The sequence below is a fragment of the Coregonus lavaretus genome (assembly GCF_964263955.1).
Source record: "Coregonus lavaretus genome assembly, chromosome: 3".
NCBI classification, from domain to species: Eukaryota; Metazoa; Chordata; class Actinopteri; order Salmoniformes; family Salmonidae; genus Coregonus; species Coregonus lavaretus.
In genome coordinates this window covers 4,539,318-4,563,957 of record NC_139990.1, presented here as the reverse complement: position 1 = coordinate 4,563,957, position 24,640 = coordinate 4,539,318, and the positions used below count along the sequence as shown (strand labels likewise).

Genomic DNA, 24,640 nt, shown 5'->3' with positions numbered 1-24,640 from the left:
CCCAGCTGAAAAAGAATTTTAGCCCAAATGTTGAATGCTCAAATAAACGTTTAAAGCCAAATCCTAACTTCAAATACAATCACCCAACTCCCAACTTTTGTGCAAGGCAAGCATGACGTCAATTAGTAACACACACAGTGTAAGTTGAGATCGGGCCAATCACATAACAGAGACTTTAATCTTCTTGTGAGGCATGTAAATTGCTTGGAATGTAGCAGATTTGTTACCTACCTACTGTGCTGTTGACCTTTATTGTGAAGCCTACCGTTGCTTGCATAAAGATCGGCAACAAAACAGGTTACTACTTGTCCATTATCAAGCTACTACACACACAAACACACACACCATTATCGCTCTGGTTGAATACAAGCTCGTGTTTTTGTTACTTTTCATCTGTTTTCCATAAAAGACGCTGTTCTGCTTGAGTTTGAATTACTTACTCCTCTGGTCTCTCCGTGAGAACTGCTCAGGCATGTTGTCCTCTGGTCTCTCCGTGAGAACTGCTCAGGCATGTTGTCCTCTGGTCTCTCCGTGAGAACGGCTCAGGCATGTTGTCCTCTGGTCTCTCCGTGAGAACGGCTCAGGCATGTTGTCCTCTGGTCTCTCCTTGAGAACGGCTCAGGCATGTTGTCCTCTGGTCTCTCCGTGAGAACGGCTCAGGCATGTTGTCCTCTGGTCTCTCCGTGAGAACTGCTCAGGCATGTTGTCCTCTGGTCTCCGTGAGAACGGCTCAGGCATGTTGTCCTCTGGTCTCTCCATGAGAACGGCTCAGGCATGTTGTCCTCTGGTCTCTCCATGAGAACGGCTCAGGCATGTTGTCCTCTGGTCTCTCCATGAGAACGGCTCAGGCATGTTGTCCTCTGGTCTCTCCATGAGAACGGCTCAGGCATGTTGTCCTCTGGTCTCTCCATGAGAACGGCTCAGGCATGTTGTCCTCTGGTCTCCATGAGAACGGCTCAGGCATGTTGTCCTCTGGTCTCCGTGAGAACGGCTCAGGCATGTTGTCCCCTGGTCTCCGTGAGAACTGCTCAGGCATGTTGTCCTCTGGTCTCCATGAGAACGGCTCAGGCATGTTGTCCTCTGGTCTCCATGAGAACGGCTCAGGCATGTTGTCCTCTGGTCTCCGTGAGAACTGCTCAGGCATGTTGTCCTCTGGTCTCTCCGTGAGAACTGCTCAGGCATGTTGTCCTCTGGTCTCTCCGTGAGAACGGCTCAGGCATGTTGTCCTCTGGTCTCTCCGTGAGAACGGCTCAGGCATGTGGGACGTCGGTGTGATTTCTTTCCCCTCATATTTCTGTTTCTTGTCGTTTCCACTACTCCCCACAGGAATGAGACCAAATGCTCCTCTCCTGCACTGACCAAAGCAACTCTCAAGTAAACTGTCACATGTACACTGCTCCAAAGAGAGTGACTGATTGTGTGGTCTGTCTTGCAGTCAGCCTATATCGGGATTAGTATCCCCATCATTATGTATAATACTTTTTATTTTTCTAAAAATAGTTTATTTCACTAATAAGAATAATATCCATCTATAGGAGGGGTTATGTTATGTTTCTCTTTATTGCTTAAATTGTTACCTATCCCTTAATCTTGACATTTATTTAGGGACTTTGAAAGATTAGCCTTTTAATAGGCTAAAAGCAATCCCAATAAACAACAACAATGTCTCTCTCTTTCATTTGAGTACAGATGCAGAGCTAAGAAGTTTGACTACCGCCATCTGCCGACCACGTCGGTGATCATAGCGTTCTACAACGAGGCCTGGTCCACCCTGCTCAGGACCATCCACAGTGTTCTGGAGAGCACGCCCGCTGTCCTGCTGAAGGAGATCATCCTCATAGACGACTTTAGTGACCGAGGTGAGATGGAGCATGTAGACCTTTTTTGTCGTTGTCTATTTTTGGGGATAATAAATAAAGTAATTATTACACAGTTTACTGTTCTGTTAGCCTAGTCAGCACCTCTACAAACATTTGGGGATTTGCGTCAGTTCGTGCTTTTTAGTTGTCAATTTTGTGAAACATCATGGAACATATTTTAATTTGGGAACATCTGGTTAATAAACTTAGTTTTTATATGAACAATCTTTTATGCCAAGAAAACACAAACGTTAGAGAGTAAAATAAAGCTTAAAATATACTATGAATACCTAGCTAATATTTGTCAGGCATTGCGTTTCTCCCCAAAGTTGATGGTAATACAGAACAGGATGATCAGTTATATAATAGGTCTCTATGTATCTGTCAGTGAATAGGACAAATGGCTTTCTCAGACACAGAGAAATATATTGAGCAAAATGATTCAAAATGGCCACCAGTCCACCCATTATGACATAATTGACCTGAATGGGGAATGTCTGTTCTTTTCATTCAAATTCTATGCTCCGACATGAAAGCTGCTGTCTCTTTGTGTCAAATGACCACATATTACAGAATTGACTCTCCACCGCCCTCTTAGACCAGTCAGGATGTAAAATGCCACGTCATTCTCAACCACAACTGTAATATACAAGAGACTGATGAAAAATGAGAGAGGAAAGCGTTCTCTTCAACACTACTGATGGTCTCTTCCACTGTGATTTTAATAATTGAGCTTGTTGGTCTGTCAGTGTGCAAAGATAAGACCTTTTTATTTTCTATTGTTGTCTGTATTATTATCACTACACTGTTGGGAAAGAGCTCTCAAGTAAGAATTTCATTGTACTGTTTTACACCTGTTGTATCCTGTGCACGCTGCGAATAAACTTTGAAAACAGTTGCCAAGTAAGGATGTATGCCCTTCCCATACTATCCATTATGAGGTTTTAGAAGTACTGTGTGTGTGTGTGTGTGTGTGTGAGAGAATCCTTGACCATCTATCTCTCTGTGTGAAACCCAGTCTATCTGCAGTCTCAGCTGGAGCAGTACATCAGTAACTGGGAGCGTGTCCGCCTCATCCGCACCAACAAGAGGGAGGGGCTGGTCAGGGCGAGGCTCATCGGCGCCACCTATGCCACGGGGGACGTACTGACTTTCCTGGACTGTCATTGCGAGTGTGTCCCCGGCTGGATCGAGCCGCTCTTGGAGAGGTGTGTTTGTCACTTAGCCACCATATTGACAATTTGATTTCAATTACAGATTCAATACTCTATGAATGGGATGGGACTGGTCATTAGGGTTGCATAGCAACAAGACATTCTGGAGGCAATAAAAACAGACTAGTGTTGATTGGCCTATTGGCATTCCTGGTCAAGTATAGTGGCACATGGTTATGACTTTCATCACATGTAAATGAGGGATTGTCTCATCATGAAAACCTTCCAGGGACTTTCAGTGAGTGTCGTTTCTTACACCATATATCCAGGATTGGAGAGAATGAGACCACCATCGTGTGTCCGGTGATCGACACCATAGACTGGAACACGTTTGAGTTCTACATGCAGACAGATGAGCCCATGATCGGAGGCTTCGACTGGAGGCTGACCTTCCAGTGGCACTCCCTCCCTGAGGTCGACCGCAAGAAACGCAAGTCCCGCACCGAACCCATCAGGTCAGTAATACTATGGTCATCAGTTTCTTTCCATATGGGATTTCTGGGCCCATCTCAAACAACACCCTTTTCTCTATTTGGTGCACTACTTTTGACCAGAGCCCTATGGCCCTGTAGTAGTGCACTATATAAGGAATAGGGTGCCTTTTGGGACATAACCTCTGGCTCTCCTCTTAGGAGGAAATGAAATAGAGAGATATTTTGAAGAGAGGTTGTTTTGTAAAAGTGATAGTTTTATAGGATCCCAAATACTCTCCTTTCTGGCCTAGTTTAAAATGTTTTGAAATGCATCTCAGCTTCTCCTTCATTCCTTGAATAAGGTCTAATCACTTATTAAGTTTGGTCTAATCACATACAAATAAGTGATTACCTCAAGAAAGTGAGAAAATAGATTTCATTTAAAAGTATTCTAATATGGCCTCTGACTGTTAACTGCACACTGTACTGACCTCCATGTTCCACTATGCTTTCTCTCTCTCTCAGGTCTCCTACAATGGCTGGTGGACTGTTTGCTGTGAGCAAGGCCTACTTTGAGTACCTGGGCACATACGACATGGGCATGGAGGTGTGGGGAGGAGAGAACCTGGAGCTGTCCTTCAGGGTGAGTGCTAAATTGGCTGTGTCCCAAATGGCACCTATTCCCTTTATAGTGCACTACTTTTGACCAGACCCCTATGGGCCCTAAGGGAATAGGGAATATGAAGCCAATTGGGAAGCAACCACTCTTTCAATATGGTGTCAACATCTCAGTGCCAGTAGCATTTGCAGTTGGCACAATTAAACTATTTCTCAGGTACTTGGTAAAAAAAACAGACTAATCTAATGCAGAAAGAACACCCACATATATTCTGATCTTTGTCTCAAAATGGTTTTTAAAATGTCAATGATCCATGCTCCAAAAAGGTAGCAGCAGAGTAAAAAAGGGGGACGGGGTGGGGGGGCAATGCAAATAGTCCGGGTAGCCATGATTAGCTGTTCAGGAGTCTTGTGGCTTGGGGATAGAAGCTGTTGAGAAGCCTTTTGGACCTAGACTTGGCGCTCTGGTACCTCTTGCCGTGCAGTAGCAAAGAGAACAGTCTATGACTAGTGTGGCTGGACACTGCCTGGTATAGAGGTCCTGGATGGCAGGAAGCTTAGCCCCAGTGATGTACTGGGCCGTACGCACTACCCTCTGTAGTGCCTTGCGGTCGGAGGCCGAGCAGTTGCCATACCAGGCGGTGATGCAACCGGTCAGGATGCTCTCGATGGTGCAGCTGTAGAACTTTTTGAGGATCTGAGGACCCATGCCAAATGTTTTCAGTCTCCTGAGGGGGAATAGGCTTTGTCTGAGGGGGAACGACTGTCTTGGTGTGCTTGGACCATGATAATTTGTTGGTGATGTGGACACCAAGGAATTTGAAGCTCTCAACCTGTTCCACTACAGCCCCATCAATGAGAATGGGGGCGTGCTCAGTCCTTTTTTTTTCTTCCTGTAGTCCACAATCATCTCCTTTGTCTTGATCACGTTGAGGGAGAGGTTGTTATCCTGGCACCACACAGCCAGGTCTCTGACCTCTTCCCTATAGGCTGTCTCATCGTTATCGGTGATCAGGCCACTGTTGTGTCGTCGGCAAACTTAATGATGGTGTTGGAGTCGTGCCTGGCCATGCAGTCATGGGTGAACAGGGAGTACAGGAGGGGACTGAGCACACACCCCTGAGGGCACCCCGTGTTGAGGATCAGCGTGGCAGATGTGTTGTTACCTACCCTTACCACCTGGGGGCGGCCCGTCAGGAAGTCCAGGATCCAGTTGCAGAGGGAGGTGTTTAGTCCCAGGATCCTTAGCTTAGTGATGAGCTTTGAGGGCACTATGGTGTTGAACGCTGAGCTGTAGTCAATGAATAGCATTCTCACGTAGGTGTTCCTCTTGTCCAGGTGGGAAAGGGCAGTGTTGAGTGCAATAGAGATTGCATCATCTGTGGATCTGTTTGGGCGGTATGCAAATTGGAGTGGGTCTAGGGTTTCTGGGATAATGGTGTTGATGTGAGCCATGACCAGCCTTTCAAAGCACTTCATGGCTACAGACGTGAGTGCTACGGGTCGGTAGTCATTTAGGCAGGTTATCTTAGTGTCCTTGGGCACAGGGACTATGGTGGTCTGCTTGAAACATGTTGGTATTACAGACTCAAGTCAGGGACATGTTGAAACTGTCAGTGAAGACACTTGCCAATTGGTCAGCACATGCTCGGAGTACACGTCCTGGTAATCCGTCTGGCCCTGCGGCCTTGTGAATGTTGACCTGCTTAAAAGTCTTACTCACATCGGCTACGGAGAGCGTGATCACATAGTCATCCAGAACAGCTGGTGCTCTCATCATGCTTCAGTGTTGCTTGCCTCGAAGCGAGCATAGAAGTGATTTAGCTCCTCTGGTAGGCTTGTGTCACTGGGTTGCTCGCGGCTGTGCTTCCCTTTGTTATCTGTAATAGTTTTCAAGCCCTGCCACATCCGACGAGCGTCAGAGCCGGTGTAGTACGATTCAATCTTTGTCCTGTATTGACTCTTTGCCTGTTTGATGGTTCGTCAGAGGGCATAGCGGGATTTCTTATAAGCGTCCGGGTTAGAGTCCCGCTCCTTGAAAGTGGCAGTCAAAAGTTTGGACACACCTACTCATTCCAGGGTTTTTCTTTATTTTTTACTATTTTCTACATTGTAGAATAATAGTGAAGACGTCAAAACTATGGAATAACAATCATGTAGTAACCAAAAAAGTGTTAAACAAATCAAAATATATTTTATAGTTGAGATTCTTCAAATAGGGGGGCGGAGCTAGCATGTTGGAGTGAACGGCTGTGTGTGAGAGGCTCCCGCAACTTTTTTGCGAAATAATCTAACCTAACTTACTTTATTGCACTTGTTACAACAACCTTTTCTTTCTAATACAATATTGTAACTTTCTATGTGAAAATGCCTAGTAATAAGCGACCAAAGGACAATAAATCCACATCAGAGGCCTACTCCCCACCAAACAACGAGACAAACATGGCGGAAGGCACAGGTAACAACGTGACACTTACAGAACTTACCCGGGCTTTGGGAGAACTACGTGTTGCTATAGCGGAGGATCTTAAGGCTACTATTGCTGAACTGGACACTAAAATCGAGAGCACCATTCGAACGGTCGCTTCGCAGGGCCAGAGTATTGTGGACCTTGAGAAGGCTTCTGAATTCGGCGCTGGTAGGATCGACGAGTTAGAGAAGCTATGCACGTCATTGCAGGATAATGTGCAGAGGCTTTCTATGAAAGTGGTCGACCTGGAGGGCAGATCCAGGCGTCATAACCTTCGCGTTGTGGGTCTGGCAGAAGGGGTGGAGGCGGGCTCTCGCCCCACCGACTTCTTCGCCAAGCTACTGAAGGATGCAATGGGACCGGATGTTTTGGCGTCGGATCCCCTACTGGACCGTGCACATCGCGCCCTTGTCCCAGTGCCTGGACCGGGCCAGCGTCCTCGCCCAGTAATCATCTGTTGTCACAGTTTCAAGACCAAGGATCTTATCCTGCGCGAGGCTCGAATGAGGGGCAACCTGTTACATAAAGGGCACCCCTTTCGTGTCTATGAGGACTATGCGCCCGATGTGGCAAAGCACCGCGCTGGCTACAGAGATGTCATGACCAAACTCTACAAACTCCATCTTCGCCCAGCCTTGCTCTTCCCTGCAAGACTAAGAATTACCCCGCCTTCCGGGGAGAAGATCTGGCTCTCCTCGGTTCTGGACGCAGAGAAGTTTGTCCGGGAATATACACCAATCCCCCGTACAGGTTAGAGTGCCTTGTCATTGTGTGTTAAGGTCTGCTCACGGACTCGAATCCATACCATACCATACCATAACTGGTGAAACCGTATTAAACGGTCTCAGCAAGGGCTACCGAACATGTAATGCGATGGGCTGACCAATGGAGGGCGGTCAGAGCTCTCACTTAACGTTAATTTCACTTTCATTCCGACTGGGTTTAGAGCGATGCCTGTTTGGGAGGCCTTCCAGGCCGGATCATTGACACTTTCGGATGGATATACTTATATTCCCCCATTTTTGTTTTGTTTTGTTTCGTTATTTATTTTTCAATTCTTACATTATTCCTGTGCGTACATATAATAATAATTATTTGTACTTTATTATTATTTTCTCTTAGCATTTTAGTATTATGTATGTGTATATTTTAAATTGTATAGATTATTATTCTGGGGTATGCATGTTTGTGTACGTAGATGTGTGTGTATGGATGTATGTGTGTATGCGTGTGTATGTATCTGTATATATTTAAGAATATTTATTTTATATGTATATATTTTTTTGTGTGTATGTATGTGTGCGTGTATACGTGTGTATATGTGTGTGTGTGCGTATATATATATATATATATATATATATATATATATATATATATATATATATATATATATATATATATATATATATATATATACGTATATATATATATATATATATATATATATATATATATATATATATACGTATATATATATATATATATATACGTATGTATATATATATATATATATATACGTATGTATATATATATATATATATACGTATGTATATATATATATATATACGTATGTATATATATATATATATATACGTATGTATATATATATATATATATATATATATATATATATATATATATATATACGTATGTATATATATATATATATATACGTATGTATATATATATATATATATATATATACGTATGTATATATATATATATATACGTATGTATATACGTATGTATGTATGTAGGTATGCGTATGTATGTGTGTGTGTGTGTGTGTGTGTGGATGTGTATATGTGTGCACATATGTATATATAAATCACAATTTTTTTTAATTATTTGAAAATAATTTATGATTATTATTATTTTTACATTTTTAATTTTTTTACATTTTTATTTACATTGTTATTTTTTTGATTGGGGGGTACGTTCAATTTATCAAAATCCTTGTTCCCTTCTCCTAACCCACAATATGTAACTGTCCTGCTGTCTATGTCGGTTACTGATGGTTTATGTTTAGACCGGTATTGCTTAGCAATAGAATCTTGTGATGACACATCTTGCTTATCTCAGGGATTGACCCAAGATGAACCTTAAGTGCGCAATATGTTTAAGTTGCAACTTATTCTGTTTAGGTTTATTAGATGCTAATTGAACACTAAGTGCGGGAGCCTCCTCAGTTCATATGTTAGTAGAAGTTCTAGGATAGTGAGAGGTGAGCGCATAGTTGGGATTTTATTTGTGTTTTACCTCTTGTTCGAGGTCGCGCCGTGCTTTTTTGGCATCGGCCAGACAATGTGTTTGTTATTTTTATTTTCATATTTTTTTCTGTCCTATGTGTGTATGCCTGTTAAATGTGGGTGGATGGGGGGGGTAAAGGTTGGGGAAAGTAGGGGAACAGGGTGGAGAGTAAAGGTGCTTGCGGGGGGGAGGGGTGGGTTGGATACTGCTCGGGTGTAGGTGCTACATATGCTGATCGTGATGGTTTGGTGCGCTTTCTTACCTTTTTAGTGAGTTACATGTTATGCAGGCCACCATAGGAACTACAAATGAGAGGAGGGCGGGACTTACATTCACTTCCTGGAATGTCAAGGGTTTAAACGAACCAATTAAGAGAGGCAGGGTCCTAGCCCACTTGAAAGCACTTTCGTCTGATATTATATTTTTGCAAGAAACCCATCTGAAAAACAAATCTCATAACAGACTTAAATGTAAGTGGGTGGGACAAGTGTATCACTCTAACTTCTCTGCCAAAACGAGAGGCACAGCGATTCTGGTACGGAAAGGAATTCCCTTTCTACATAAAACCACTATTGTGGATAAAGAGGGTCGTTATGTGATCGTAATAGGAGAGATCCATTCTACTTCTGTAACTCTACTAAATATCTATGGGCCAAACATTGATAACCCCTCTTTTTTCAAAAGAGTCCTTGCCCTGATTCCAGATATCTCCCATACTAATCTGGTCATTGGAGGGGACCTTAACTGTGTACTAGACCAATATTTGGATAGATCCTCTACCCGGCGAACCCCTACCTCCTATTCAAGCGAATTCTTGAATACCTACATAAAAAATTCTAACTTATTTGATATATGGAGGATCTCTAATCCTACGGGTAGGGAATACTCCTTTTACTCTCATGTTCACAATGTATATACTCGAATTGACTACTTTTTGGTTGATGCTAAACTACTCCCCTATACCTGTAATGTGAGATATCATGATATTATAATCTCTGACCACAGTCCACTCACCTTCTCCCTGAGATTGGATGACATTGTACCAAACGAGAGGGTCTGGAGGTTGAATCCTCAGCTCCTCACAGAACCAACATTCTGTGAACATCTTAAAGACCAAATTACATTTTTCTTTGATACCAACGACAACACAGAGACTTCCCCAGCATTATTGTGGGAAACGCTGAAGGCTTATTTGAGAGGCTCTATCATCTCCTTTCAGACTGCCAGGAGTAGGCAAAACAGAAAAAAATTGGTAGAACTGGAGGGACAAATTCACTTACTGGATAGGGAGAATGCTAGACATCCATCTATGGAGAAACATAAACAAATTACGTCTTTAAAATTTAAATACAATCAGATCCTCTCGGCTAAAATTGCTAAATCTTTTCTCTATGCCAAGCAAAAATATTTTGAGTTTGGTGACAAACCACACAAATTACTCGCCAGACAACTTCGAAAAAACGTGAGTGACCGAATGATTCACAAAGTTAAATCTGCATCTGGGGAATTACTCTCCTCCCCCAAAGACATCAATGACAGATTCCGTCAGTTTTATGAGACTCTATATACATCTAAAGCGGATCCCCACCCCTTAATTATGCAAAACTTTTTGGAGGACTGTAATCTTCCTGCCCTGAACCAGGAAGACTCTAACTTCCTGAATAAGGAAATATCTCTTGAAGAAATTAGAGAAACAATTAAATCTCTAAAGAGTGGCAAGACCCCAGGCCCAGATGGATACCCTGGTGAATTCTATAAAACATTCAGCAACATGCTATCTCCCTACCTGCACAAAATGTTGGTTCGGGCCAATGAGGATGGAGCTCTCCCATCTACTTTGGATGAGGCGTTTATTACAGCTATACATAAGAAGGGTAAAGATCCGGAAGAGGTAGGGTCATACAGACCAATATCCCTCCTTAATACAGACCAAAAGATTTTAGCAAAAACTCTGGCTAACAGGCTTAGCACTTTAATTGGCAAATTGGTCCATTCGGACCAGACCGGCTTTATCCCTAATAGAAACTCATTCTTCAATCTCAGGCGCCTCTTCAACATTATGTATTCTCAGAGGTTACCTAACGTGGACCTTGCCGTTATATCTCTTGACGCCGAAAAGGCCTTTGACCAAGTTGAGTGGCCCTATCTATTCAAGGTCCTACAGAAATTTAATATTGGAGATGGGTTCATAAATTGGATCCAGCTTTTATATAGGAACCCCTGTGCGAGAATACTCACTAACCAATCAATGTCGCCCCGATTTAACCTTCACAGAGGGACAAGGCAGGGTTGTGCGCTGTCGCCTATGCTCTTCGCCCTAATTATTGAACCTCTCGCTCAAGCGATCAGATCTCATTCAGCAATACACGGCTATAATACTAAAGATACTCTAAATAAGATTTCCTTATACGCAGATGATATTCTCCTCTATGTAACAGAACCCCAAGCTAGTATTCCAGCTATTCTTGAGGTGATTAATTTGTTTGGTACCTTCTCGGGATACAGAATAAATTGGAACAAGAGTGAATTAATGCCCATACGGTTGCAAAACACCTCCTGGCTAGAACATCTTCCAGTTAAGTTATCTTCAGAAAAATTTATCTACCTTGGAATTGTAGTTACCAAACAATACTCCTTACTATTTAAAGAGAATTTCCCTTCTCTGATGCAAAATCTCAAGGCAAACATACAGTTTTGGAGAACTCTCCCAATTTCTCTGCTCGGAAGAATTAATGCCATTAAAATGGTCTTCCTCCCACAACTGCTCTACCTATACCAGAACATCCCAGTATTCATACCTAAATCATTTCATAAACAACTGGACTCTATTATCAATCCTTTCATCTGGGATTATAAAACACACAGGATAGGTAAAAAACACCTATGTAAATCCAAGATGGAAGGAGGATTGTCTCTCCCAAATTTTATATTTTACTATTGGGCCGCTAACCTCCGCGCTGTTACGTTTTTGCTGGATGACGCAACCCCGCCATCCAGCTGGCTTCGCATGTAGCGGGAGGAGTGTCACCCCTTCTCTATTGGTGCCGTGATTTTGTCACCTGTCAATCTGGAGATGTCACTTTACCATAACAATCCTATTATACATAGCACAGTCCGAATCTGGAAGCAAATTAAAGTCCACTTTGAGCTTAGACCAATATCATTCATGCTCCCTGTTGCCAGGAATCCCTCCTTTGCCCCCTCTAACCTTGATAACACCTTTGAGCGATGGGGAGAATTGGGGATAAGTACCATAGGGGATTTATATATAGGAGGGACCTTTGCTTCCTTTGAAGCGCTGAGGGAAACTTATAACCTTCCCAGAAGTAACTTTTTCAGATACCTACAAATTAGAGACTATGTTAGAAAACACCTCCCAACATTTGAGAATGCCAAACCTTCCATGTTTGACGGATGCATAAAAATATGCCCCACCTCAGACAAACTGATATCTCGTCTATATGACGCTTTTCAATCTGTTAGCGCACCCTCTACTGATGCCATTAAGGCAAAATGGGAGGAAGAACTAGGGACTAATATCTCGGTGGCAGACTGGGAGGATAGCTTGCAGTATATCCACACCTGCTCCATTAACTCCAGACATCGTCTCATACAATTTAAGGTATTACACAGATTACACTATTCCAAAACTAAACTGCATAGGATATTTCCTGATACATCCCCTATGTGTGATAAATGTCAGGCTGAGCAGGGTACACTACTCCACTGCTTTGCCCTATGCTCTAGTCTGTATGGCTATTGGTGTGGAATATTTGGGGTCCTCTCTGAAGTTCTGGAGACTTCAATAGACCCAGACCCGCTTCTGATAATCCTGGGAGTGTCCGATTCCCTAAACGGATTAACCAACTCCCAAAAACAACTAATCTCTTACAGTCTCATTTCGGCAAAAAAATTAATCTTGTTGTTTTGGAAAAGGAGGGAAGCGCCCTCTACCAAATTATGGCTCAGCGAAGTGGCAAAAACTGTACACTTAGAAAGAATTAGATATATTCTGAACAATAAATTATCAACATTTGATCAAATCTGGCAGCCTTTCCTCTCTTACCTGGACCAGTCGGTGCTGTGAATTTGTACCTTTTAACGCACTCTCAATTGTCATATTGTAATCTACCTTTGGGCAGCGTGTGCTGGCCCCGACACTCGAGCAGTCGGGAGGGGAATAGGGTGGAATAGGGGGGGATAGGGAGGGGGGGGGATTACATCTACCCTTTTTCTTGGGGGGGGGATAAAGGGGGGTATAAGTGGGGGGGTTACATCTACCCTTTTTCTTTCTACCTGTCCCTGTTCTGTATGTCGTGTTTTGTAATATTTGTTTTGTGTCCAGAACTCTGGGTCTTGTTGTTCATGTCTGTTCTCTTATGTTTAGATAAGAACTGTACACATGTCTTTCATACCTATACACCATTCTTGTGTGTGTTCAATAAAAAATATTTGAACAAGAGATTCTTCAAATAGCCACCCTTTGCCTTGATGACAGCTTTGCACACTCTTCAACCAGCTTCATGAGGTAGTCACCGGGAATGCATTTCAATTAACAGGTGTGCCTTGTTAAAAGTTTTTAATTTGTTGAATTGCTTTCCTTCTTAATGCTTTTGAGCCAATCAGTTGTGTTATAACAAGGTAGGGGTGGTATACAGAAGATAGCCCTATTTGGTAAAATACCAATTCCATATTATGGCAAGAACAGCTCAAATAAGCAAAGAGAAACGACAGTCCATCTTTACTTTAAGACATAAAGGTCAGTCAATACGGAACATTTCAAGAACATTGAAAGTTTCTTCAAGTGCAGTCGCAAAAACCATCAAGCACTATGATGAAACTGGCTCTCATGACGACTGCCACAGGAAAAGAAGACCCAGAGTTACCTCTGCTGCAGAGGATAAGTTCATTAGAGTTCAAGTAACAGACACATCTCAACATTAACTGTTCAGAGGAGACTGCATGAATCAGGCCTTCATGGTCGAATTGCTGCAAAGAAACCACTACTAAAGGACACCAATAAGAAGAAGAGACTTGCTTGGGCCAAGAAACACGAGCAATGGACATTAGACTGGTGGAAATCTGTCCTTTGGTCTGATGAGTCCAAATTTGAGATTTTCGGTTCCAACCACCGTGTCTTAGTGAGACGCAGAGAAGCTGAACGGATGATCTCCGCATGTGTGGTTCCCACCATGAAGCATGGAGGAGGAGGTGTGATGGTGTGGGGGTGCTTTGCTGGTGACACTGTCTGTGATTTATTTAGAATTCAAGGCACACTTAACCAGCATGGCTACCACAGCATTCTGCAGCGATACGTCCTCCCATCTGGTTTGTGCTTAGTGGGACTATAATTTGTTTTTCAACAGGACAGTGACCCAACACACCTCCAGGCTGTGTAAGTGCTATTTGACCAAGAAGGAGAGTGATGGAGTGCTGCATCAGATGACCTGGACTCCACAATCACCCGACCTCAACCCAATTGAGATGGTTTGGGATGAGTTGGACCGCAGAGTGAAGGAAAAGCAGCCAACAAGTGCTCATCATATGTGGGAACTCCTTCAAGACTGTTGGAAAAGCATTCCAGGTGACTACCTCATGAAGCTGGTTGAGAGAATGCCAAGAGTTTGCAAAGCTGTCATCAAGGCAAAGGGTGGCTACTTTGAAGAATCTCAAATATAAAATATTTTTTATTTGTTTAACACTTTTTGGGTTACTACTTGATTCCATATGTGCTATTTCATAGTTTATGTCTTCACTATTATTCTACAATGTAGAAAATAGTAAAATAAAGAAAACCCCTGGAATGAGTAGGTGTGTCCAAACTTTTGACTGATAGTGTATGTTCTATGCCTCAAAAAGGTTTTAATAAGTTTAATTGGAAGAAAATTGATATAGGCAGACTGCCTTTATGGGTATAGGCAGACTGCCGTTATGGATATAGGCAGACTGCCGTTATGGATATAGGCAGACTGCCGTTATGGATATAGGCAGACTGCCGTTATGGATATAGGCAGACTGCCGTTATGGATATAGGCAGACTGCTATCCCCAGTTGATTCATGAGTGTCGCCTAGAAGAGTCTACACTTGCGTCCCAAATGGCACCCTAGTTTTCAGCAGGCGCTGATGGTGGAGTGATATATCACGGTGTCTCGTCTGCTGACTGTGAGATGGACGGATGGCGTCGGACACTGCATCCCCATTTAGATAATGAAGGTTACCTTGTTGTTGGTGTCCCTTTCAGCTCATGTCAATCATTATTGGCACAGATTTCATGTTTTTGATCCGAGTGTGTGTGCGTGCGGGTGTTTTGACTTTGCGTCTGTGTGTAAAACTAAAGATGGATGGGGTATCACCCTATATGATGATTTATGTATGTGGAAATACAATGCCTCTCTCTGGGACTCTCCATCCATAATTTATGTATTGTGAATTGTTTTACAACTATGTTTTGGGAACACAAAGGAGTAAGTAAGAATGAAATGATTTAGTATGTTTTGATGAGAATGAATAGGGTTCGAGCTAAGTATCCATTACAATGAGAGAATTTGTTGTGTAATTGAGGCGTAACTCAGGGATGTCGCTAAAGGTAATTAGCGAATAGCTAGGTAGCACCCTGTCCCTCTCCCAAGCTGTTTTCTTGGCTGTAGTGGAAAACAAGCAATTATAAGATGCAATTGATACCCTAAATCAAATGTCCTGCAGGAAATATATTCAAATTTGATAAGTGAAAATGTCCCCAAACAAACTGTATTTAGGATTCTCTGTAATTTGCATAGTAGCTGGGAGAGGAGAGAGAAGAGTGGCAGTGTTGATTATTCACAAACAATGTCCATCTTGGTTTCTGCCTGCATTATCACACCACTTACATCCTAGTTTGGATCCTATTTCATAGGGTGGAGGACATTTAGGCACTAGTTTAATTATTAGGAAGTACGGCTGGGAATTGCCAGGGACCGATGCGATATGCATTACAATTCGATACTGTGATTTTTGTTGCGATTTGATGTTCCAAACGTATTGCTCACTATATGTCTGCTGCAGAGAGACAGGAGAGAGCATGAGAAAATGAGTTTTGATCAGTCATGGAATAAAAGTGCTGAAAACATGTCTGGATTTTTGCCAGAAATATCATATGATGCATAACGCGTCATATCGGCTGTATTTCTGCCTGCTCCCCAGGTGTGGCAGTGTGGAGGTTCTCTGGAGATCCACCCCTGCTCCCACGTGGGCCACGTCTTCCCAAAGAAAGCCCCCTACGCCAGGCCCAAGTTCCTCCAGAACACGGTCCGTGCTGCCGAGGTGTGGATGGACACCTACAAACAGCACTTCTACAACAGAAACCCCCCTGCCAGAAAGGTACAGTACTGTAGTACGCTTTACAATAAAATGGTGTATCTTATTGTATCTTACTCCCCATTGTCATATGATCAGTGTGATGTACAGTATCTTCAGTGAGTTGTAGGGGCTACCACAAAGTTACTTTACAGCCAACTCTCCCAAACACCAGTATAATAATAATATAATAATAATAATAATAATAATAATAATAATAATATGCCATTTAGCAGACGCTTTTATCCAAAGCGACTTACAGTCAATATGAGGTAGCTAGTAGTGGAGGATGCAGTGATTGTAGATCAGGCTGTAGAAATACCAATAATAATAATAACAAAGTAACGTATTGTAAGTGATAACGCGATAAAGTCACTTATTGTAAAGTGATACAGTAACTTATTGTAATGTAATAAAGCCAAAAAGGAACTTATTGTAATGTAATAAAGCCATAAAGGAACTTATTGTAATGTAATAAAGCCATAAAGGAACTTATTGTAATGTAATAAAGCCATAAAGGAACTTATTGTAATGTAATAAAGCCATAAAGGAACTTATTGTAATGTAATAAAGCCATAAAGGAACTTATTGTAATGTAATAAAGCCATAAAGGAACTTATTGTAATGTAATAAAGCCATAAAGGAACTTATTGTAATGTAATAAAGCCATAAAGGAACTTATTGTAATGTAATAAAGCCATAAAGGAACTTATTGTAATGTAATAAAGCCATAAAGGAACTTATTGTAATGTAATAAAGCCATAAAGGAACTTATTGTAATGGGCATAATCCCAACAGGTGTTAAGAAGTAGGGCATGCTTTAGTTAAAGGGCCAATCCGGAGTTCAAAAAATAACAAAGCGCCACCCCCACACTTGTTTTGGTAAACCGCTGATGGATGGGGCTTGAGAACTATAACCACTCTTAAATTCATAGACAGCGCTTTGGACTGACCATCCATGATATCAAAATTATAGTTTTAACCATGTTTTGAAGCTATATAGTGTTTGTTTACATTGACTTTATTTACAAACATGGGAGTGAAACAAGCTTATATTTTGGGGTATGACAGTTGAACTAAGCTCATGAAGCATTTGTAAGTTATATTCTTCAAGAATCGATGGCTATATATATATATATATATACTGTATCAGGGATCATCAACTAGATTCAACCGCGGGATGATTTTTTCTTGAGCGGTCGGGGGGCCGGAACATAATAAAAAATACTTTTGTAGCTGGCAAATTGACCACAAGAAGCCCAAACAGATATAATGTTTGACTAAAACATAATAATTTCAAACCTTTCTTGCATTTGTATACGATCATGTGTCTCTCTATTAGGCGTGGGAATACTTGGGAACAGATTTCTTAAATTAAAATCACTTGGAGATGATTTCCTGATGTTTTTACAGTTTTTTACGTCTTTTATGTCTTAAAAGTTTTTGCTCAGAACTTGGGGGGGGCCAAATAAAACCACTGCCAGTTAGGGAACCCTGCTATATCATTCATTTCACAGTCAAAAAAGTGGATGTAGCAACTCCTGATTGGCCCTTTAGAGCTGTAATAGTTCTACCAGGATGGAACACCCTAGACTTGATTAATATTGTATCGTAATGGAGTAACTTGGATGGAGATGTTGCTTCACCTGTCTAGGTTTCAGCAGTGGTTGATGAGGTGTGTGTGTATCCCGCTCGGCTTTCTTTGTGTTGCCTGATACCAAAGTCTCATGTTCATCTTTGTTTCACTTCTGAAGTAAATTACATTATTAATACCAGGGATCTTTAATCAAACAATAAAGTACCCTCCCAAAGGGAGCTGGAGACTGGGTGCCAGAGGGGATTGGCAGGTTTGAATTCACTTGGGCGTCATGTACATGTAGGCATACAGATGTACCTGGTTGGAAATGTGGTCACAGTCTATTCTGGTAAACCACTTAAAGTCGTGTATTTTTTTTTTTGTCGAAACAAACCAGGTGTGTTTTCACTAGGAACCAAGCAGAAGCTAACGGGACGAAACAGAAAACAAAAAACCTACCTGAATTTTGTTCAGTAAGAAACGGTTGTTTTCATTTTTCCGTTGCAAAATGTTTTACTACGGTGTGACCTAATGAATACACCCCAGTTGTTCATCAGTTGTTCATCATAATCCAACTTTAGTGTCACACAATCCAACGTGTGTTTTGAATTCCCATCCCTTTGGTTTGTTCAAGGTGGGGAGCTACACTGCTGTCAGTACTAAACAGGTATCACGCTCACACCTGTCATCCAGGAAATCATTTTCAATTACTTTTCTTAAGGACACAACAGCAATGCACCAACCAGGATTCAAACAGTTTCAAGTTAACGGACCAGGATGTAGTTGCATGTTTACTTAATGTTGTCACCCAGTACAATCGTGGTATTAGTGTATCACATCAAACCACTCCTAGGATTGGCATATTTGACCAGAGCTGCATTGCAGTGAAATTGAGCCTATTTACATTTACATTTTTGTCATTTAGCAGACGCTCTTATACAGAGCGACTTACGGGAGCAATTAGGGTTAAGTGCCTTGCTCAAGGGCACATCGACAGATTTTTCACAGTCTGCTCTTCGGTTACTAGCCCAACGCTCTTAACCGCTAGGCTACCTGCCGCCCCGGTTATTATTCTGGTTTATCTTTAGAGTTGTGTGTGGGCCTAATTTTTGAAGCACTGGAAATTGGCGCACGCTAAAGTGTGCAATGTTGTTTACTCAAGGTGTCAATGTTTTAAGTGTATCTATCCCTACTCAAATACACGTGTTAAATGAAGTTATGTTTTTCCACAGGAGACATATGGGGACATCTCAGAGAGGGTGGTCCTCAGAGAGAGACTGAAGTGTAACAGCTTTGACTGGTACCTGAAGAACATCTACCCTGACCTGCATGTACCAGAGGACAGGGTGGGATGGCACGGGGCGGTGAGTCTCTCTCGCTCTCTCGCGCTGATTCCAAATCTTAAGCACCAGGGCACTCCAAAAAATTAAAACAGCATAAAATGTCAGGACCAAAATGAACACCTATGTCCTACCTCTTTGGCCTCCTTGTAGATATGAAATGAGCATGGTAAAAAGCACAATTGTTTGACTCCTTTAATCTGATCTCATGATGCTAATCCGGATCATTCTCCTCATCACAGGTGCGTAGCTCTGGGATCCATTCAGAGTGCCTGGACTACAACACTCCGGAACACAGTCCCACGGGGGCGCACATCTCCCTCTTCGGTTGCCATGGGCAGGGCGGCAACCAGGTGATTAAAATTTCACGTCTTGTCTGTTTGTCTCTCTCTCTCTCTCAACCCCCCTGATCCCGTCTCCCTGAGGGACGGACGGAGTGGTTACTCTGAATGTCAACGATATCCGGTGACCACTGGAGAATATCCACCTCACCTCAGCTATCTAGAATTCAGCGTCAAGCGAGATGCTGAGACATCTACAACTTTGGTTTAGTACAAAGTATCCTAAAGCATATTTTAGGCCTAAATCTACAGTTTTTTTAAAAATAACTTTTATGGCTAAGTTAGTTTCTAGATAGTTAATAACCAAAAAGACTTGCTGACCGTGTGGATGTATATTTTATGTCCAGTCAGACAACGGGTTCTGCCTATCTAGTCTATCTCCACTGGCGATATCTCTGATTACTCATTGATGCATCGCATCAGGTGTCCACTGCTACTGAAAGGTGTGTGTGTGTGTGTGAGTGAGAGAGAACTTTAGACTGAGATCCAACCATTTCTCTCTCAAAAGGAAGCGATTCTTATGGTGAAATCTCTTTTAACCGTTGAATGCTAATGATCTGAGCTGCTGATTTGATAAACAGAAGCGCCAAGAGTAAACATTCATCCATGCCCCAGGAGGACAGTGATTACTATAATTCAGATAAGCAGAGTTTAACCATGCATCACTCTCTTTCCTCTAGTACTTTGAGTACACAACCCATAAGGAGATCCGCTATAACTCTGTGACGGAGCTGTGTGCCGAGGTCCCCGAGGGACAGACTTACATTGGGATGAAGCACTGCCCCCACGACAGAACCCCTACACCCCCCACCATCATCTGGGAGTTCAGAGAGGTGAGTGATGCAGATGTAAGCAAAAACATGCATGTACAGTGGGGAAAAAAGTATTTAGTCAGCCACCAATTGTGCAAGTTCTCCCACTTAAAAAGATGAGAGAGGCCTGTAATTTTCATCATAGGTACACGTCAACTATGACAGACAAAATGAAAAAATAAAATCCAGAAAATCACATTGTAGGATTTTTAATGAATTTATTTGCAAATGATGGTGGAAAATAAGTATTTGGTCAATAACAAAAGTTTCTCAATACTTTGTTATATACCCTTTGTTGGCAATGACACAGGTCAAACGTTTTCTGTAAGTCTTCACAAGGTTTTCACACACTGTTGCTGGTATTTTGGCCCATTCCTCCATGCAGATCTCCTCTAGAGCAGTGATGTTTTGGGGCTGTCGCTGGGCAACACGGACTTTCAACTCCCTCCAAAGATTTTCTATGGGGTTGAGATCTGGAGACTGGCTAGGCCACTCCAGGACCTTGAAATGCTTCTTACGAAGCCACTCCTTCGTTGCCCGGGCGGTGTGTTTGGGATCATTGTCATGCTGAAAGACCCAGCCACGTTTCATCTTCAATGCCCTTGCTGATGGAAGGAGGTTTTCACTCAAAATCTCACGATACATGGCCCCATTCATTCTTTCCTTTACACGGATCAGTCGTCCTGGTCCCTTTGCAGAAAAACAGCCCCAAAGCATGATGTTTCCACCCCCATGCTTCACAGTAGGTATGGTGTTCTTTGGATGCAACTCGGCATTCTTTGTCCTCCAAACACGACGAGTTGAGTTTTTACCAAAAAGTTCTATTTTGGTTTCATCTGACCATATGACATTCTCCCAATCCTCTTCTGGATCATCCAAATGCACTCTAGCAAACTTCAGACGGGCCTGGACATGTACTGGCTTAACCAGGGGGACACGTCTGGCACTGCAGGATTTGAGTCCCTGGCGGCGTAGTGTGTTACTGATGGTAGGCTTTGTTACTTTGGTCCCAGCTCTCTGCAGGTCATTCACTAGGTCCCCCCGTGTAGTTCTGGGATTTTTGCTCACCGTTCTTGTGATCATTTTGACCCCACGGGGTGAGATCTTGCGTGGAGCCCCAGATCGAGGGAGATTATCAGTGGTCTTGTATGTCTTCCATTTCCTAATAATTGCTCCCACAGTTGATTTCTTCAAACCAAGCTGCTTACCTATTGCAGATACAGTCTTCCCAGCCTGGTGCAGGTCTACAATTTTGTTTCTGGTGTCCTTTGACAGCTCTTTGGTCTTGGCCATAGTGGAGTTTGGAGTGTGACTGTTTGAGGTTGTGGACAGGTGTCTTTTATACTGATAACAAGTTCAAACAGGTGCCATTAATACAGGTAACGAGTGGAGGACAGAGGAGCCTCTTAAAGAAGAAGTTACAGGTCTGTGAGAGCCAGAAATCTTGCTTGTTTGTAGGTGACCAAATACTTATTTTCCACCATAATTTGCAAATAAATTCATTAAAAATCCTACAATGTGTTTTTCTGGATTAGTTGTCTGTCATAGTTGACGTGTACCTATGATGAAAATTACAGGCCTCTCTCATCTTTTTAAGTGGGAGAACTTGCACAATTGGTGGCTGACTAAATACTTTTTTCCCCACTGTAAGCAGAGGAATACTCGTACACACACGTGCACGCACTCACAGAAAAACACAAAGAATTGTCATAGTATGCACAACTGGGCTGATCGAATTTGTAAACGCACGACAAGTGGTCTTCATACTACATTTAGTTGTCAGTTAGAAATTGACTATATTCAACTGTTGCTATAGTGCCTTACCTGGATGTCTCTTTATTGTCACTTCAGGACGGGACGATCTACCACCCTCACTCAGACATGTGTGTCACTTCCTATCGCACAGCCGAGGGGCGCACGGACATCCAGATGAGGACGTGCACTCCTGGGGACAAGCACCAGCGCTGGAAGTTTGAGGATGGGAGAAACTAGCCTCACCCTAACCCTAATTGACCTTTGAACTAAGTGCAATTACAGTTCCACAGTGGATGATTGAGAGACAGGATTTTTTAAGAGGGACCCAGCAAAGCCGCTCAACAGACTACCTACTTGTTCCCTGTGGGAAGACTTCACAAGACTTCCTCATTTAAAGTGCCTTTGCAAACCAAATGGGGTCCACACCTGAGGTGACAGTATTTATGCCTGTCTGTCAGAATGCCCTAGTTTTGTTGAAAAACAATAAGAAAGCTTGAACGAACGGTCCAGGATTGTCCAGTGGTATCAGTTCTAAAATACTGGTTTCAAAGAGGATCAATAGCAGGCATCATGGGAGTTTTGTTATTGAATTCAATGGGATCAGCATAGATTCGAACAAATACTGTTGCACTACAGAATGTTTTTGTATAGAATATTTTGGTGTTGTTTTTTTTACAGGTAGACCACAACAAATAACTGAATGTTGTCAAAAAAAAGAAAAAAGTTTACTAAATTAAAACGATTCGTTTAGGGGTCTAAATTATTACTCTTTTCTATGTGTGGTTAATCTGGGGTTTGTTACTCAAATGTAACCCTTTGAGATAGCTGAAAAAGTCCCAGAGCTTTGTATCATATGAGACTTATTATACAAGCCCCATCTTGTTGTGTAAGTGATCTGGAGTTACGAGGACCCTGTCACGCTAGTAGGCTATATGTGTTCTACTCACCAGTGTCTGTCTCTCTGTTTGGAGACTGTTCAAAGTAGGATGAAATTGGGCTATTCGAACAAGACTTGAAACACTTAAGCTTGTGCTAAGTGCAATTTTCCATTGCCTGAGGGTGGTGGGATGTCTGACATTGTTGTCTGGGAGTCTTCACTGTGCTGTGGATTCAAAAACATTCTTTAACAGGCCGATTTACTGGGTCTACAATGTGCCTCCAAAAACGGAAGTTTTTTTATTTTTTTGTCAGGGTTGTTTTACACTTATTTTAATATTTAAAAAAAAAAATAATCTACTGTGCCTAACATAAAAGCATAAACATGTTAATTTCACTTTCATAGTGCCGATATTCTCATATGGGTCTTGGTCTGCATCAATGTTGTCTGCTCTCTTCCATAGATAGCTGCAATGGTGAGGCTAACAAAAGCATGTCACGGCATTGCTTACTGTAGCATTCATACTATATCATTCATCAATTGTTGATCTCTCAAGGGCTTGATTCTCTTAAACCTGCCACACAACAGATTCCCTTGTCGTTATGTTTTGACAGACTTACATCAACACCTGCACTCTGCTCTTACTCTCTCCTAAACCTAAACTTTTCCTAAAGTATCTGGTTCCCTTGATTGGGATTCGAGGACCAATAGGCCTTAATAACAATGATTCCATGTTTGTTGCAATTGAAGTGCTTATTATTGAAATCAGCTCTACCGCAGCACACCGTTTTTCCTAATAGTATTTTTGTGGTCCTTTGCACTAGGGCATTTTTTTATGTCAAATATTTGTAATGATTGGTTGATCATTCAAAATGACTCCAGCTTCATATGATACTTCTTGGTATAAAGGGACCTGAATGGGAGGTGGCGTATTTGAACTACTGTACTGATTAATAAGCACGAGGTGGTGGTGACTATTGTTTGTACCAGTGAAGAATTAAAGGGTTAAAATCAAGTTGGTGTTTTGGAGGATTGCTGTAGATCAATGCCTTTTAACTCACTGAACAATGACCATTAAAACAAGAATCCAAAGGAGTTGGTTTTGTTTCTCTTAGCGCTGACACAAGACTCCAGTGAAGTTTGACAAGCAAGTAAGAAATGCTTTACTTCACTGTTTTCTTCACTATAAGTATTTCCAAATGTACTGTTTTAGCACCATCTAGTAGCAATGGAAGGAACCACTCAATGTCAAATGGGGGAATTGATGCCCTTTGAGGTTCAGTAAATATTGGTGCCCTTTTAATCCTTGAGTCTATTGACGCACCCGTGCTAGAGATGTGTTTTTTGCATGGGCTGTATCTCAATTCGCCTATGTCGGCCTTCCGCATCTGCGGTGAAAGGTAGCTGAGCTACAGCAGTGTTTGTCAGACTACGAGATGTCCCGAAAATCGATCTTCTCACGAAAACGTCTGTAGCGTCCGAACGGTTTGGCTATTATGACCACTATGGAAAGGGGAGAATCTTACGAACATGATGCTGTTCTCTATTTTGCTCTATGACCCCCAGAAGTGTCACTGGACTCCTCTGAAGGTAACCCATACAAACGAATGGAGGTAGTTTTGTGCCAACAAAAATAAGTCTTTAAATATGTGTCCAAAAAAACCGAAAATAGTTCCTGAGCTTTCTTATATGTCGTAGATATAGGACAGACACTTCAAAACCTCATTCCTTATGATGATTTTTTGGACAGTTTTTTTTTTGCCATTTATGAATGTGTTATTC

General features: G+C 42.1%; 1 protein-coding gene across 2 annotated transcripts in view; it reads left to right on the top strand.

Annotated features, from left to right (window-relative positions):
• LOC311110352 (polypeptide N-acetylgalactosaminyltransferase 4-like) overlaps positions 1–23,952 on the top strand; it is a 39,742-nt gene extending 15,790 nt beyond the window's left edge. For both annotated transcript variants that reach the window (XM_084152999.1, XM_084153000.1), the window contains exons 3-11: positions 1,690–1,859; positions 2,878–3,067; positions 3,343–3,528; positions 4,012–4,129; positions 16,005–16,181; positions 18,966–19,097; positions 19,316–19,426; positions 20,095–20,247; positions 22,078–23,952. In XM_084152999.1, the coding sequence (XP_084009125.1) occupies positions 1,690–1,859; positions 2,878–3,067; positions 3,343–3,528; positions 4,012–4,129; positions 16,005–16,181; positions 18,966–19,097; positions 19,316–19,426; positions 20,095–20,247; positions 22,078–22,218 (1,378 nt within the window). In that variant the 3' untranslated portion in view covers positions 22,219–23,952. The remainder of the gene's footprint in view (positions 1–1,689; positions 1,860–2,877; positions 3,068–3,342; positions 3,529–4,011; positions 4,130–16,004; positions 16,182–18,965; positions 19,098–19,315; positions 19,427–20,094; positions 20,248–22,077) is intronic.
• The last annotated feature ends 688 nt before the right edge of the window (positions 23,953–24,640 follow it).